The sequence below is a fragment of the Monodon monoceros genome, unplaced genomic scaffold (genome assembly GCF_005190385.1).
Source record: "Monodon monoceros isolate NGI ecotype Baffin Bay Population unplaced genomic scaffold, NGI_Narwhal_1 Super_Scaffold_20, whole genome shotgun sequence".
NCBI classification, from domain to species: domain Eukaryota; kingdom Metazoa; phylum Chordata; class Mammalia; order Artiodactyla; family Monodontidae; genus Monodon; species Monodon monoceros.
The window spans coordinates 70,991,587-71,006,882 of record NW_021703777.1 but is presented as its reverse complement, the minus strand read 5'-3'; the positions used below and the strand labels follow the sequence as shown (position 1 = coordinate 71,006,882).

Here is a 15,296-nt window from a genome sequence, read left to right as displayed (position 1 = left end):
ACCAGGAAAGGAACGCAGGGGACCCGTGAGGAGGCATTGAGAACCATGGCCCTTGTCTTTAGCAGTTTCTGTGGGTCAGTTGACTGTAGTTTGCAAATCCAGAAGGATGTCCCTCAAAATGTCCAGGTCACAAACTCATTGTTAGTGAAGGTGTGTGACAGCATTTCTCCTCTACATGCCAAAAGGTAAGGAGGGGGTGGTAAAGTTAGTAAAACTGGCCTTGGTTGTTGCCATTGCTGCATTAACTTGCATCCTAAATGGGAGGAGAGACAAAATGAAAAAATCTAAATTTAGAAAGGGGATCTAAGGCAGGGGCTGGCAAACTATGGCTTGGAGGCCAAATCCAGCCTGCTACCTGCTGTATATAACCCACAATTAAAGAATGATTTTTATGTTTTTCATGGTTGAAAAAAAGTCAAAAGAAGAATATTTTATAACAATTGAAAATTGCATGAAATTCAAATTCCAGTGTCCATAAATAAAGTTTTATTGGAACACAGCCATGTCCACTCATTTACGTACATCTATGGCTGTTTTTGTGCTACAACATCAGAGTTGAATCGTTACGACAGAGACCATATGGCCCACAAAGCCTAAAATATTTACTATCAGGCATTTTTTACAGAAAAAGTTTGCTGACCACTGGTCTAGAAGAATACATTTTCTTTGTCTTCTGCCTAGAAGTTTCTTTTATTGGACAGAGAAGTAGGGCTATTTCCATACTCATAAAAGCCCACCCACTCTTATAAATAATGATGAAGAATTATCCCAAAATCTCAGGGGGGAAATACCAAGAATGTATATGTGTGTTTATGTGTACAGAAACTAAGTATTTAAAATACCTAAGTGTATTTCAAGCTGACCACCACATGTGATGATAATTATGAACATAAATTGTTCTTGTAAAAGGATAATATTTATTAAATTATGTCAGTAATTTAAACAACATATCTCAATTTTTGTAGCCTTTCCCCTAGCCAGCCAAGGGCATCCATTTTCCTCAGGGTATTCAGAGTTTGTTAAAACAGGAAAAAAAGAGAAAGCAAAGGTCAATGTCCTGGTTTAGACTACCAATATGGCATTTTTCTTTTTAAGTCCATAGAGAGACAATGGTCTTGAGAATCCTGAGGATTTTTTAAACTCCTTAAGCCCTCCTTTAAAGACTCATTAAGAGCTATGTCTGTGTGACTTCAGGCTTATGGTAAGTCATTGGTAGAAATAACTCAGTAAATCATGTAAGGAAAGACCTTGACCCATGGGAAAAAGGGAAAGCATCCCCCATCGGGCCCCAGTGGAGTATGGGTAAGAGCAGGGTACACATTTAAGAAGCAACTGGTGAGACAGGTGTAGTCTGGTTGCTCCTTTCCAAACCCAAGTCCCAGAGAAAAGAGAGAGATGGGAAGGTGTCAGAAAATTCAGAGTAAAGTCAAGAGCAGAGTAGGGTTTGCCCCTTTCTCTGTTTGGGACTCTTGGGAGAGACAGCCATGATGTGTGGTTTTGCTCCAATGTGAGGAAGCCAGTTAAAATGGCAGTGAGTGTGAACAGGCAACGAGACAGATTGAGCCAGCATCCCGGAAACTCTCTTGGGTGCCTGTGTGTTGTGGAGGGATCTAAAAGGTCCCTCATACTGAATGGAGCAACATGGAAAACAGTTGATGATGCTGGCTGGTGGGCTTTCTGTGTTGAGGGTGATTTACCCTGTAGCCAAGGGCCAGGGGTCCACCACGGCCCAAGACAAGCTAGACCTGAGGCAGGGGGTAGCAGGGGTGGGGGCAGGGTGGGGATATTCATAGCCCCAGTGAGAGCCAAGGCCAGGAAAGGGAGAATACCTCCTGTGCTTGCCAACTACACACTTCTTCAGTGGACCAGCACCCCGGCGAAAGGTAACAGTGAAGATCTGGAGAACTATGTGCATTCCAGACTCTCTCTCCTGTCCTGGAGAGCTGAGGCAAGCTGCTTCTCTCCTCCACCCCTTACAGTAAGGGGGAGGACCAGGGGCCAAAACAACCCTGAGAAAGAGATGAACTGCAACTGAATAAATAACTCAGAGGAAGCAGTCTTAAACTAGAAGAGCCTGATACCTTTACTTAACTGCTTTAAATCCATGCATGACTCCTACCCATCCTCCCCCTGCATGCATACCTAGCAAGGTCAGGACTGAAGGAGCAGTTATGGAAAATGGGCAGCCACCTTTACTTAGAACACAGGAATAATAATGTGCTAAATATTTTGATTCTTCTGTTTTATTCAGCGTTGTGATGAAGTTTTGTTCTAAGTGGTGACTTTCAAATGTTTTGATCATACCCCTCTGTGAAAAAAAAAATTATATCCCTGTCTAGAACATATATACTTACACAGATGCCTGAAATAAAATGGTGGGAAATCAAACTTACCTTTACTATGGTGACATACTCTCTATTTTGTATTCTATTCTGTCTTTTATTTATTTATTTATTTATTTGTGGTACGCGGGCCTCTCACTGTTGTGGCCTCTCCCGTTGTGGAACACAGGCTCCTGGTGAGCAAGTCTAGCGTCCATGGCTCACGGGCCTAGCCGCTCCGCGGCATGTGGGATCTTCCCGGACCGGGGCATGAACCCGTGTCCCCTGCATCGGCAGACAGACTCTCAACCACTGCGCCACCAGGGAAGCCCTCTATTCTATCTTTTAACAAATGCCATTTATGTCCCTGTAAATTAAGTTCATGATCCATTCAATATGTTGTGGCCGACAGCTTGGAATGTACAGTCCTAAAGGCCTAATGAGGTAAATAAAATATTTGTCCCTTCACGATATAGCCACAGATGCTGTGCTTTCATGTCATTCTATTTTGATAATTTTACCGCCCCCCTAATTGCAGGCAGCAGTCATTTATTAAAGCTGTCTCCATAATATTTATTGTAGTAGTCAATATGCTTTCAATTATATATGATCAAAACCCAACCCAAACTGGCTTAAGCCAAAAGTGAATGTATTGTCTCATGTTAACAGAGAAGATCAGGATATGGCAAGTTTCAAGCACAGCTGGATCCGGGACTCAAACATTTTAGGTCTCTCCCTTTGATTCTTCTCTTGCCTCTGTGAGTTGGCCTTATTCTCAGTTAGGCCTTCTCTACAAGATAAGGATCATGTCTTCGACTGCCCCAAGCAAACATCTCCAGTGTTCACACTCTACAAATAAGGGAAGCCCTCTGAAAATCTCATGGAACGATTCTGATTGGCCATGCTTGAGTCAAGTGCACACCCCTGAACCAATCACAAAGTCCAGGAAGACAGGAATTCTTACTGCTTCACTAAGGTCTCATGCCCAACCCTTAGCCAGGAGTGGAGTGCCATGATTGACAGTTCTTCCAGGCTCACATGGAATGGGGGAAAGTGGGTTACGTTATTAGACTAGGGGGAGGAATTCTACTCAGGCAAAGTGAAAAATCAAGAGGATAGATAGAGTACATATAGGAAGATAGGCCCTGTGTGAGGGTGTAAACCACTCTCATCAATAAAATAAGCTAAATTTAGTACCAGACTTTGTAAAATTTTTTTTGCGGTACGCGGGCCTCTCACTGTTGTGGCCTCTTCCGTTGCGGAGCACAGGCTCCGGACGCGCAGGCTCAGCGGCCATGGCTGCCGCCCCGCGGCATGTGGGATCTTCCCAGACCGGGACACGAACCCATGTCCCCTGCATTGGCAGGCAGACTGTCAACCACTGCGCCACCAGGGAAGCCCTGTAAATCTTTATTTCTTCTTAGGAAGACAAGACTGCTGTGTTACAGGGTGGGAGCAGTGAAGATTATTTCCTGGATTTCCCCTGTCTTCAAGAGGGCTGAGGTTGCCAAATAGCTAAGTTCTAGATAGAAGACGCAGAATGGCACATAAACTAAAGAAATACTGAACCTTAGCTTTTTAAATACTAAACTGGAATAACCATGCAGACTGCTACAAACGTCATCTCTACTTCAAGCCCAGTTCATGTGGAGAAGCCAAAAAAAGATGCCAAGGTTGAGTTTTCTTCTTGTCCTTGATTACAAAAAATATGTTAAAGAAATATAAAGTGGAGTGGTTGTACAGAATGAATGGTTGCATAAAATCAGATGGTGGAACAGACAAAGCAGAAAGAATTCCAAAGCACAGTTCTGAGGATAAGATGAAGGGCACATTACAAAGATGACACTGTTGATCCATTTGCTGTAGGAGTGTGTAACACTGAGTTCATTTTCCATGCTGCATATGGATTGTGTCTGTTACGTCCAATTTCTTTGGCTGGTGCCCTCAAACAACTCACAGCAGGTGTTTGCCAGCCAAGGTCAAGTGTGCATTCTGTATTCCTGAGACAGTGGAAACTTAGTTGATCCACAGGGGTGGAAATTAGGACCTTTGCCTCATTGACCCTTATGTTACCCACAGAGCTAACAAACTACAGGCTATTTAAATAAAGGAGAAAACTTAAAAGGTACCTTTGACAGCCATTGTATAGCAGCTCTCAAAAGAATTCCATATGATTTACAAACTTTAAGGGTGACAAAATTTTTCAAAACATTCTGTGTGGCTGGTAAGGATAAGAAGAGGCATAAGAAAATAAGACAAGCACCCTCTGTGTTTTGTTTCTCCTCTGTAAACCTTCCCCCCACCAAAAGAACACATGGCCGCCAAGCAGCAACTTACCATTTTTTCCAGGATCAGTTCGCTTTCCGTGCTGCTCTAAACCCTGCTGAAAGCCAGCTCCTTGGGGAGCCCCAGGAATTGGGGCTAGCCTCTCTTCGGTCTGCAAGCACTGGGAAGGAAATGCCCCTTGCTGAGAAAGGGGTCGCGTTGGTGGGGGGAGGAATCCATTTACTGTCAAGTAAGTTTCAGTTAAATACGGATGCCAATTCATTTAATTTATATTTCTGCATGAAAAATATCATTCTATTATACATGCACTGAAAGGCTGCCAGGAGCCCAGGTTAATAAATTACATCTCTACTGACATAATGTAGAATCACAGACTAATCGGAGACTTATTAAATGCCCACCTGTGCTTGGGGCTACACCTTGTAGAAATCTAGCTGCAATAAGGTCTGTCCAGCAGGGCCTGTCCCTACCCTGTGATCATCTGACACCACCCTTATTCCCTCTTCTCCTAGCTTTAGTGCATGTCTCAGGAGAACGACTCCAAAAATGAATAATCAATATTCAATTGCCGGTGGTTATGAATGGGCACATTGAATGAATAAGGGAATGGATGATGGAGAACTGTAAATAACCCACTCAAATTAATCAGGGCATAGGCCTATACTCGTTAGCAGGAAACGTGCCATGATTATTTCACTATAGATTCAAACCAGCTGGTAGTAGGTAATATCTACTGGTTCTGAAGCCCTTACTCTGAGCCAGACTTGCTATATGTTTTATTTTGAATCCTTACAAAAATCCTGCAAGGTAGGGGTTACTCCCTCCCACTCCCCTCATTTTAGAGACAGGGAAGCTGAGGTTTCAGCGTGGAAATGACCCTGCTGAAGGTCACGTGATCAAAAAGAGGCACACGCAAGCCCAGACTTGTCTGACTCAAAACTGGAATGTTCCTTCTACTGTGCTGGCTGATTTTCTCTACATCACAGTTCTAGTCTCTTGGACAAGTGTCACCACTGTCTCCATGAGGCACTGGCTGGTGACTGCCCTATTCTAGGCAGTGCTGATACTCTGGACCATTCTTGATGAGCTACGTTTACAGTTAAATCACCAGGAGTTCACTACAAATATCCCCTGCCCTGGAAATTCACCTTGCTCGGCACTGACCCAGCTCCGAGATATTCAACTTGCTACAGCTTTATATGGTAGTGAGGCGGGTGTCTCGATTGTCACAAGTCCTCAGCCAGTTGTCTATTGTTTACAGTCAGTTACGCTCAACATTTACTGAGCACTCACCATGTATCAGGTGTTCTGCTAGGTCCCAGGATACAATAATGAAAAAGGAGAAGGAGAAACCAATGGAGAAGAAGATAGATGCCCTATCACAGAATTACCATGAGGTATGGTAAGTGCTTAGAATTACTGAAGGAAATTAGTCATTTCATCATTTATGCAACCATTCACTATTCCCTTTATGACTATTTATTTTCTGAGTCCCTGGGATGTGCCAGGCAACAGGTCCACTCTCTCATGCGTGAGCCAGGGCTCTGGTGGAGGCCACCAGCCTGAATCTGCCCACCCCCTCCTTCATCCCATCCCAGACTCCATCTTGCACTGCAGGGGCCTCTCATGTCCATGTTTGGACATCCTAGCCTGCCTTTACAAGTTTTTAACCATCTCCCCCTAGAACCACTTATGACCTGGAACAAGCTTTTGCGAACCCTAGAAGCCAGCTTGGGTCTGTTTGGGTAGGGAGTGCTGGGGTCTTAAGGCCCAGAGAGTGGTAAAGAAAGGGAGGAAACGGGCTTTGGGTGGGCCAGTCCCCTTGGCTGTATTCATTCATCCCCGTGTGGGTAAGGGCAAGGGCAGAGAATGCCCAGAGGGGTACAGAGGGTGGGCCTCAGACCAGCAGCCTCTGCATCACCTGGAAACATGCTGGAAATACAGAATCTCAGGCCCCTCCCCAGACGCTGGGAATAAAAATCTGCATCTTAACACGCCAGGTGATTCCTGTGCACTTGTGGTTTGAGAAACACTGCTCTAAGGGCCCTCTGTCTAATCCCCTCTTCACAAACGAAGAGTCTGAGGCTAAGGAACAGGGCAGAGTGAGGGGCACAGCTTGGGGCTGGGCTGCTGGGGTCTGAGAGTACACATCTGGGCACCTTGTATTCTCTAGTGGTGAATAAGTGCCAAAGCAAATTTGAGAAAAAATACCTTTTCAGTAACTCCGATTGACAGGTTCCTGGATTAAGAGATTTATAGTGAGTGATCCAAGCAAGAGGATTCCATTAAGTCACAGGCGAAGTAATTAAAGGAAGGTTAGTGATAATACATCACTCCAGGAAGAAACTGGAGGGAGGGCTGAGAAACTTTTGTTTTCTATTTTATTTCTGGATCCAGCGCACATAAGCTGGAGGAGATTTCCATAGCCAAAGTTAATTGTCCTTTTTTTACTTATTTATTCCCTACTGCATTCCATTGGCCTTTTCTCCCCCTTTCCTTAGGGCATTTTAGTTCCCCACCCTTTCTGATGCATCCATTTGGTCCTGTTTTTCTTCACTTCTCTGCATTTGCTTTTCTTAAGTCTTTCACTCTGCTCCAAACAACATAAAACAAAGAGAAGTGAATGGGACAAGGTTGAGAAATATGGTCCGGTGCCAGTTTTATCCTGCTACCGATTCCCATCTACTAAAAATTTTTTTAAAAATGTAATTTTTATTCATGTATAAAAACAGAAAGAATTGCATTTCGATTTTGCCAGTACCCTTCACCCAGTGACAATTATCAACATATTGTCAGTTGTGCTTCAGCTTCTCTATCCTATCTTCACATCTCCATTTCTCCCCTCCCTCCCTCCCTCTCTTTCTTCCTCCCTCCACTCTCCTTCTCTCTCTTTTCTTCTCCATAACCTCCTTCCCCCTCCTTCTTTCTCTCCCCCTCTCCCCTCCCCCCACTCTCTCTCTTTTTCTGGTGTTTATTAAAGCAAATCCCAGACATCATATCATTTAACTCATTTCCTATAGCATTTCCCGGAGGCCGTGAGGGCCACAAGAGAATGTAAGCTGAGGAAATGATCTCTTATGATTGCGTTCTTCACCAAAATATGGAATTTGTGTTACTGAGATAAGGGAAGATATAGAATTTCTTAAAACCTCGGCATAATACCCCAGATGGTGCAGATTTTATTTTCCATCTCCATGTCCTCTCCCTAGAGTCTTTGAGGGGGGTCTATAAGAACTTTTTAATCTTCCTTTACTATGAAAGTAGTAACACAATAACAGCAACCTTGGATGTTTATAAACCTAAAAAGAAGGGTATGTTCTCTTCCTGTTTGCAAACAGCATTCTGAGAGCATCACTTTTGCAGTATAAATCTGTCATTGTAGAACTTGAGGAGATCTTCTATGACAAGGAACCAAACACACTCCCCGCCCCAACCCCATGCAAGCCCCCAGAGCTGATTGTTGTGATGGTATAAAGTTGCTTCAGATCAGGACCTAGATGAGAAAGCATGGCGTAGAGTTGCTTTAATGTTCACACACATCAGATCTAAGGAGTATGAAGTACTTTGGAGGTTTGGTTATTTTCCATTAGTAAATATCCAACTAAATTTGAGTGAAATGTCTTCTAAATAAGTCAAACAGACAGGACTTTGAATGAGGGAATTAATTATAGCTCGTGTCCTAAGGAAAAGAACCCCACTGTGGCATAGAGAATGTAATTAATGGGAGGTAAGTGCCAACAAATCATTCCCTAAGATATTAATGCTATCAAAGAACAGCTGGATAATGAGAGAAACTTGACCCTTGGGGGACTAGCAGAGGTTGCTGTAGAACTTTGGGTAGTTGTGATGTCATGGAATTCCTCTAAATTTAACAAAAATAATATTAAGAGGTGTGGTTCTGGGAAAGTTATTAGCAGTAAACATGTTTTTGTAGTTTTATCATCTTATTACGATCACTATATCTCATTGTTTCTGTGGTTCTACATGACTTTCCTCCTTAATTGCTCAGGGTTTATACAATCCAAACAGCACTCCTAAAAAAAAAAAACCAACAACAACACAAAATAACCCCTTTACGGTGCTTTGTGACCACCTAGAGGGGTGGGATAGGGAGGGTGGGAGGGAGATGCAAGAGGGAGGAGATATAGGGATATATGTATATGTATAGTTGATTCACTTTGTTATAAAGCAGAAACTAACACACCATTGTAAAGCAATTATACTCCAATAAAGATGTTAAAAAAAAAAAACAACCTTTAGGGCTGGCAAGGATTTTTTTTTTGTACGTAAAAACAGAGTACCTAAGAAATTTCTGCAAAAACAATTTCCCATATGCTTAAGTTCTTTAAGTCAAGAAAAACTGTCTCATTGTGGATAAAAGTCTGAACTTAATTTGGTTTTACTTAATAACATATTATTGTCCCAAGAAATATCTAAGGAAGCAATAAAATATTTACACAGTTCTATTTAACATCTGAAATGTTGGGCATTATTTTTACATTCTCATAAATAAATGCTAATCCCAATATTTAAAATCAGAAATCAGAAGTGATTATTTACTTGGAATATCCTTGAGCATACATTTTAAAACAGAAACCGTTTCATTCAGAGTTAAAAAAAAAAAAAAGGAAATATGCTTCTGTGAACGAACTCGGATCCTCGGGAAGCCGCGGGCTTGGTGAACGCTTTTGACCGCACACTTTTATGGCTGGTGCGCGGCAAACTTTGTCTTCTTTCACTCAACTTGCCAACAGCTAAATCAGTGACACGGGCATTCAGCGTGTTTGACAAATAGGTGGAGATACGCGGGACATATTCACACGTACGAATAAACGATGACAGGAAGTTCAGGATGCCGTAAAAATAAATTCTTGAGTTGAGCCCAGGTTTCACATAACGCCAGTTTCATAAGGCACTTACGCCGCCAAAGGAGCAGTGCCCCTGAAAATAGCACACGGGGGACACATCATTTAAATAAATGTGTTTCTTTGCCCGAACAGAAGTTCAGATCTGCTCAATTATCATTAATTTTGTTCTTTTATTTCTTTTGCGGGCGCGAATGGAGAAGTCGTGCTCTTTGAGGTTTTGCGAGCTGCCCTCGGCGGGCGGAGGTGACCGGCGATTCTTCGCCCGGTGGCGTTCGGGTTAGGGGGGCGGGGGAGAGTGCGAGTGTGTGTACATTTGTGAAAATGTGCCGTCCCTTCTGGAAAAAGTGGAAACTTAGGTGGAAAACTCAGCGTAGATGTGGGCGGGCCCTAGAAAGTAGGCTATCCGCCCAGAACCCTCAGAACAGGTGTCCCAGGAACGAGGCCAGATCTGTGCAACAGACGACAGAAGATTCTACAAACCCCAGTTACCGAGTTCGTTTTTGATTACATCCCTAAAAAGCAAGGCCCTGGTCTCCACCCGCGCGCTAACGCGCGTGGATAGATGCAGAGACCCGGCGGCCCTGGCCCTCTGCGGAGTTTGCTGGGCTGTGCGAGAGCTGGAAGGTGTGCGTGGAGAGGGCCTGATGCCCCAGGTTTAGGGTAGAGTCCTGGGGGAGCGTGCTGGGCGGGGGTGGCCCGGAAAGGCGGAGGGGTGCGCGCGAACCAGAGGGCGCACAGGACCGGCGGTCGCGCCGCGCCCGCTGTGATTAGCCCCGGCGGCGCGCCCCGGAGGCGGACTCTTTCTTAACCCTCGCTCTCTCCCCCTCCCTCTTCCTTTTTAAAGGACGCCGTGGAGGCAGAGCTGTCAGCAACCGGGAGGCCGTTTGTACTTGGCCGCGGCAAGGCGGACTCCAGCTCCCGTGACAGACAGGGGCGGGGGGCAGGGGGGCCGCCTGTCCCGGGGCTCCGCACGAGGGCATCTCCCATCCTCCTGCCTTCGGGCTCCGCTCTGGACTCGGCAACGGACGCAAGTCGGGGTACTGCGCGGCCCGGGAGTTGCCAGACCCGGGAGTTGCCAGACCCGGGCGCGATGGCTCCCGTGAGGAGTGGGGCGGTAGGTGGCCGAGGGCTGGGCGCGCCCCTCGCGCCGGGAGCGTTATGAGCCGGGCAAAGGGCCGCTGCAGCAGCCCCAGCCTCAGCCTCGGTCGGCGCCTTCCGCCGGCCCTTGCCCACTCGCCCCCGCGCACCATGCCGACCCCCGGCCTGTGGAGCCCGCCGCGCAGCCCCTTCCTTCTCTCTGGCCCCCGCTAAACCTCGCGGGAGTGGCCTTGGCCGCCGGGGCAGCTGCCCAGGCCGCGCCCCGGGGGGAGGCGGAACCGCGGGGCGCCCGGAGCCCCGGCTCAGCCCTTCGCTCTCCAGCCGCGTGCCCCTCTCGGCCGCCCAGCGCGTCCGCGGCGATGGGGGCGCTGCTGGCGCTCTGCCTCCTCTTGGGCTGGCTGCGCGGGGGTCCGGCGGACGCCCAGCAGTCCGGAGAGTACTGCCACGGCTGGGTGGACGTGCAGGGCAACTACCACGAGGGCTTCCAGTGCCCGGAGGACTTCGACACGCTGGACGCCACCATCTGCTGCGGATCGTGCGCGCTGCGCTACTGCTGCGCCGCGGCCGACGCCAGGCTGGGGCAGGGCGGCTGCACCAATGACCGCGGCGAACTGGAGCACCCCGGCATCACGGCGCGTGAGTGCGGGCCCACGGGGGGCAGACCCCTCCCGGCCGCCAGGGCTGCCGTGTGTGCCGGCCGGTGTGCGCGCGGACAGGCGCGCCAGGCTTTCCCGGGTCTGAGCAAAGGGGAGGCTAGAGGTGGGAGGATCAAGGGAGGAGTGGGTGGTCGCGTTTCAGGTCGGGCCCTATTCCTTTGCAGTCCCGATTCCCGCCACAAGCGGTTTCCGCGGGTCTGCCCAAGAGAAAAATTTCAAGGGACAGTGAGGACCGCGGAGCTTGCATCCGGTGACCCCGGGGAAGAGAGCGGGAGCCTCGGGCGCTCGCGACATTGCAGACAAGGGCTGTAGGGGCAGCGCAAGGCTGGACTTGGGTTTTAAATGACGGTGAGGGTGCCCCAGCGCGCGCCCTGGGCGCTCCGGGAGCTTTGAGAAGTGCCCATGGCGCAGGGAACGCAACTGTTGGGGCGCGCTTATCTGTAGCCTCACGGGCGTAAGGAACTTAAGACACTTTTTTTTTTTTTTTGGTGGCCTTTTGGTAGCGTTTCTAAGCCGCTGCCCTATTCTCCCGACTTCCTTTCATTTCTCTGCATCGAATTACCCTCTCCGGCCCACCCCCTATTGTCACGCTTTTCAGAAATACCCAGGTCCTCTAGCTGGAGATTTAGAAACCGGGGTCGCAGGGGTTTCCCCGCCCCCTATTCTCACATCGGAAAACGCGGGTCAAATTTCCACTAACTTCAGAGCGGAATAAATCACGATCCCAGCAGAGAGATTTTACACCTTAAAAAAAAAAAAAGAAAAAAGCTTTCCACCTGAATCGGAATTTCAGGGCAACACTTTAGAGCTACAGGCGATGGTTTTATGGCCGGGAAACCCGAGGAGCGGGCGGAGCTAAGGGCCGCGACACCCCAGAATTCCGGAGCGTAGGTCTGAGGCCGGCAAAAGACGGTCCCTGGGAAAGACGGGGAGAAGCTGGAGAGATAATTGATGGCGCTGGAGCCCTCGTCCCCCTGAGACTGACAACCCAGAGGAAAGGGGGGCCAGCCCTTCCTTAGAACCCCATTAGACTTCCAAGGAATTTAACTTTGGAGGGCAAAATACCAATCTGCAGGATTGGGGAAGAGGCTTCTGGGAAAAAGATGTTCAGTGGAAAGGAGAGAACTCTAGGCCGGCCTGGCCTGTTAGGAAAATACAAACTCTTTCCGTGGCTTTACTCCACTCACCCTGGGGCGCCCGGTTGCTCTCTGCAGAGCAGTCGTGAGTGCCCGGCCTCCAGCAGGGCCTCTATCCCAGCCTCCTCGGGCGAGCTCTGCAGCAGGTGAGGCAGTCTCCTCTCTCACCAAGGCTGGGTGGGATCTGAGGAAGTCTCAGGACCCGTGGCTCTCTCGCTCGCCAGCTTGTAACCTTGGGCAAGTTACTTAACTTCTCTGGGCCTCTTCTCAACTCTAAAATGGGCATATAGCGCTCAGAGGAGTTAGGCTGTGCATTAAAGGAGTGCATGAATGCTTAGCAAGGTGCCGAGTACGTAGTTCGTCACTTTAGACTTGCCTTCCACAGGGCGCTGGTAAATGGGGCAGAATGGGTGAGCTTACACCCAGGAGCCCACGGATCTTGGGGTGGATAGTTATCTGTCGCTCACTGCCTGGGTGTCTTTGGGAAAGTCAACAACTCTCCAATGTGCTTCCACATCTGGAAAACAGAGCATCACGCCCACCTCACCGGGTCTCCATGAATCCGACAATAAATACGAAAGAGCCAGGCACACAGTAGGGCCTGTCAGTGCAGGCTTGCTTTCATCTACCTCTAAGCCAGAGGTTTGCATCCAAGTGTGGCTCTATCAGGCAGGGGACACACCTGGAGGATTGCCCCGGGGGTGCCTCTGGGGTAGGAAATTTTATGTCTGCCTTATATAGAGAAGGAAACTGGGGTTAACTCTGACGGGTGCTCTCCCGGAAAGTCTGGGCCACTAACACCAAGAACTGCATCACGATCTATCCAAAGTTCAGCCTGACCTTTCCAGAATTTGGGTGGGAATTGGGAGGCAGAAGCATGGCAGCTGGAGGAGGCATCCCAAATTGTTTCTGGAAAGAAGTATCCAGAGGTGACAACTTGTGATGCAGTAGGAGACACAGTTAATTGGGGCCCTCTATGGATTTCTTTATCCTGTTCTTTCTGTAGTCTTGTAAATTCCCGGGGGTTTCATTTAACAGGACCAGCTCTCTTTGCTTAGATTGGAGATTCTTGGATAGGAGATGGATTTTCAGCCTTAGAGCCCTTAAGAGCCCCACCGTGATAAAACTACTAAAACCCAGATTGAAAACCAGTGTTATAGTAACCCCCCAAACTCATCCTTTCCCTCTCTCCAGTGCGTGAACAGGAGGATAGAGTCTGTTCCGACTTCCAGATGTGCAGTGTGATGGCTAATTGCTAACAGTCTACAGTATCAGTTTGCTTCCTCCCTGCTAGGAACAAGAATATTCCATCATCACAGTTTGCACTTCAGAGCTTGCCAGTAACAGGCTCTGAGAAGCTGGGCTGACAAGGGTGGTGATGTGGACCTCCCACCTCCCACCCCTAAGCAGCCCAGAGTTTGGGAGACTCTAGTCGCAGCATCTGTGCCTGTTTTTGCCTTTTAGAGCCTGTGTACGTTCCCTTCCTGATCGTTGGCTCCATCTTCATCGCCTTCATCATCCTGGGCTCTTTAGTGGCTGTTTATTGCTGCACCTGCTTGAGACCCAAGGAGCCCTCGCAGCAGCCAATCCGCTTCTCGCTCCGCACCTATCAGACGGAGACCCTTCCCATGATCCTGACCTCCACGAACCTCAGGGCACCTTCCAGGCAGTCCAGCACGGCCACCAGCTCCAGCTCCACAGGGGGCTCCATCCGAAGGTTCTCCTTTGCCAGAGCAGAGCCAGGCTGCCTGGTGCCCTCACCACCCCCGCCTTATACCACAGGCCACCCAATCCACCTGACCCAACCGTCCGGTTTCCTGGTGTCACCCCAGTACTTTGCTTACCCACTCCAGCAGGAGCCACCACTGCCTGGGAAGAGCTGTCCAGACTTCAGTTCCAGTTGACAGGCCATGGCTACAGACCCACCGTGTAGTGCAGTGGCAGACCCACGGACGCTGCTGCCACGGCCACCAGGATTTCTGAGGAAATTTCCCTTGAACCCAGCAATGTCATGGAGAAAAGCGCAAGGAAAATACAGCACCTTCTAATCTTGAGGTTCCTGGCTCCAGTCGCAGAATGGCTGTTAGAGAATTGCTTTCTGTCTCTGAAAACATGGTGACTATTACATTTCAATTTATGTTACTTTTATTCAAAATAGGCAGCAGTCCGACTTTAAAGTTACAAATTGGCTGAAGATGTTTTATTGGACAACTCAGCTATCCTGCTTAGAAAAGGCCTACGTTGTTCTTTTTTCATTATAAGTTGTTTAGTGAGTGATAATACAAATATATATAAAAATAAACCAAGAAATATACCCGATTGTAATTATTGAAGGTTCACTTAAAAATTAATCGCTAAGTAAACTGAGGGGACAGTGAACAACCTATTTATAATTTGGGGAGCAACTTAACTGTGAATAATATTAGCATCATGGGAACAGTTACTTTTTAAATTAATAGCTAAATTTTGTTTAAAATATAAGAGCGTCTTGAGAATACAAGATTTCAATAACCACCTGAGAAGTTTAACATTTTACATATTTACTTAGATATTCATTGTAACAGAGATCTTACGTAAAAGCATTTCCCCCACCCACCCGAGGGAGTATTTATTGCAGACTTTTTGTTCAGCAACATTTAGTGTTTAAATGAAAGTTGGACAGTTGGTTCTTAAAACATTTATTTGTAAAATGACTTATGTACAAATGTAAAGATTTGTAATTTAATGTATTTACCACCTTGACGGTACTAATTAGCGGTCGCACTGTCATTTTTTATGTTAATAATAAGTGCGGAGTTCAAAGTCCAGCTTCGGCTATAATTGTCTGATATTATGTCTTAAGTGCCACTGAATTCCATGTCTGATGACTAAATATTTGGGCATATATCCTGCTGGATTAGAATAAATAAAATCTTTTATGTTTTCGTGAAA

At 47.3% G+C, this 15,296-nt stretch overlaps 1 protein-coding gene across 1 annotated transcript; it reads left to right on the top strand.

Moving 5' to 3' along the window:
• The first annotated feature begins 10,880 nt into the window (after positions 1-10,880).
• Positions 10,881-15,296, top strand: SHISA3 (shisa family member 3). Its single transcript, XM_029235804.1, has 2 exons — positions 10,881-11,209; positions 13,830-15,296. The coding sequence occupies exons 1-2, from the start codon at positions 10,933-10,935 to the stop codon at positions 14,267-14,269; spliced, it is 717 nt and encodes a 238-aa protein (XP_029091637.1). The 5' UTR covers positions 10,881-10,932; the 3' UTR covers positions 14,270-15,296.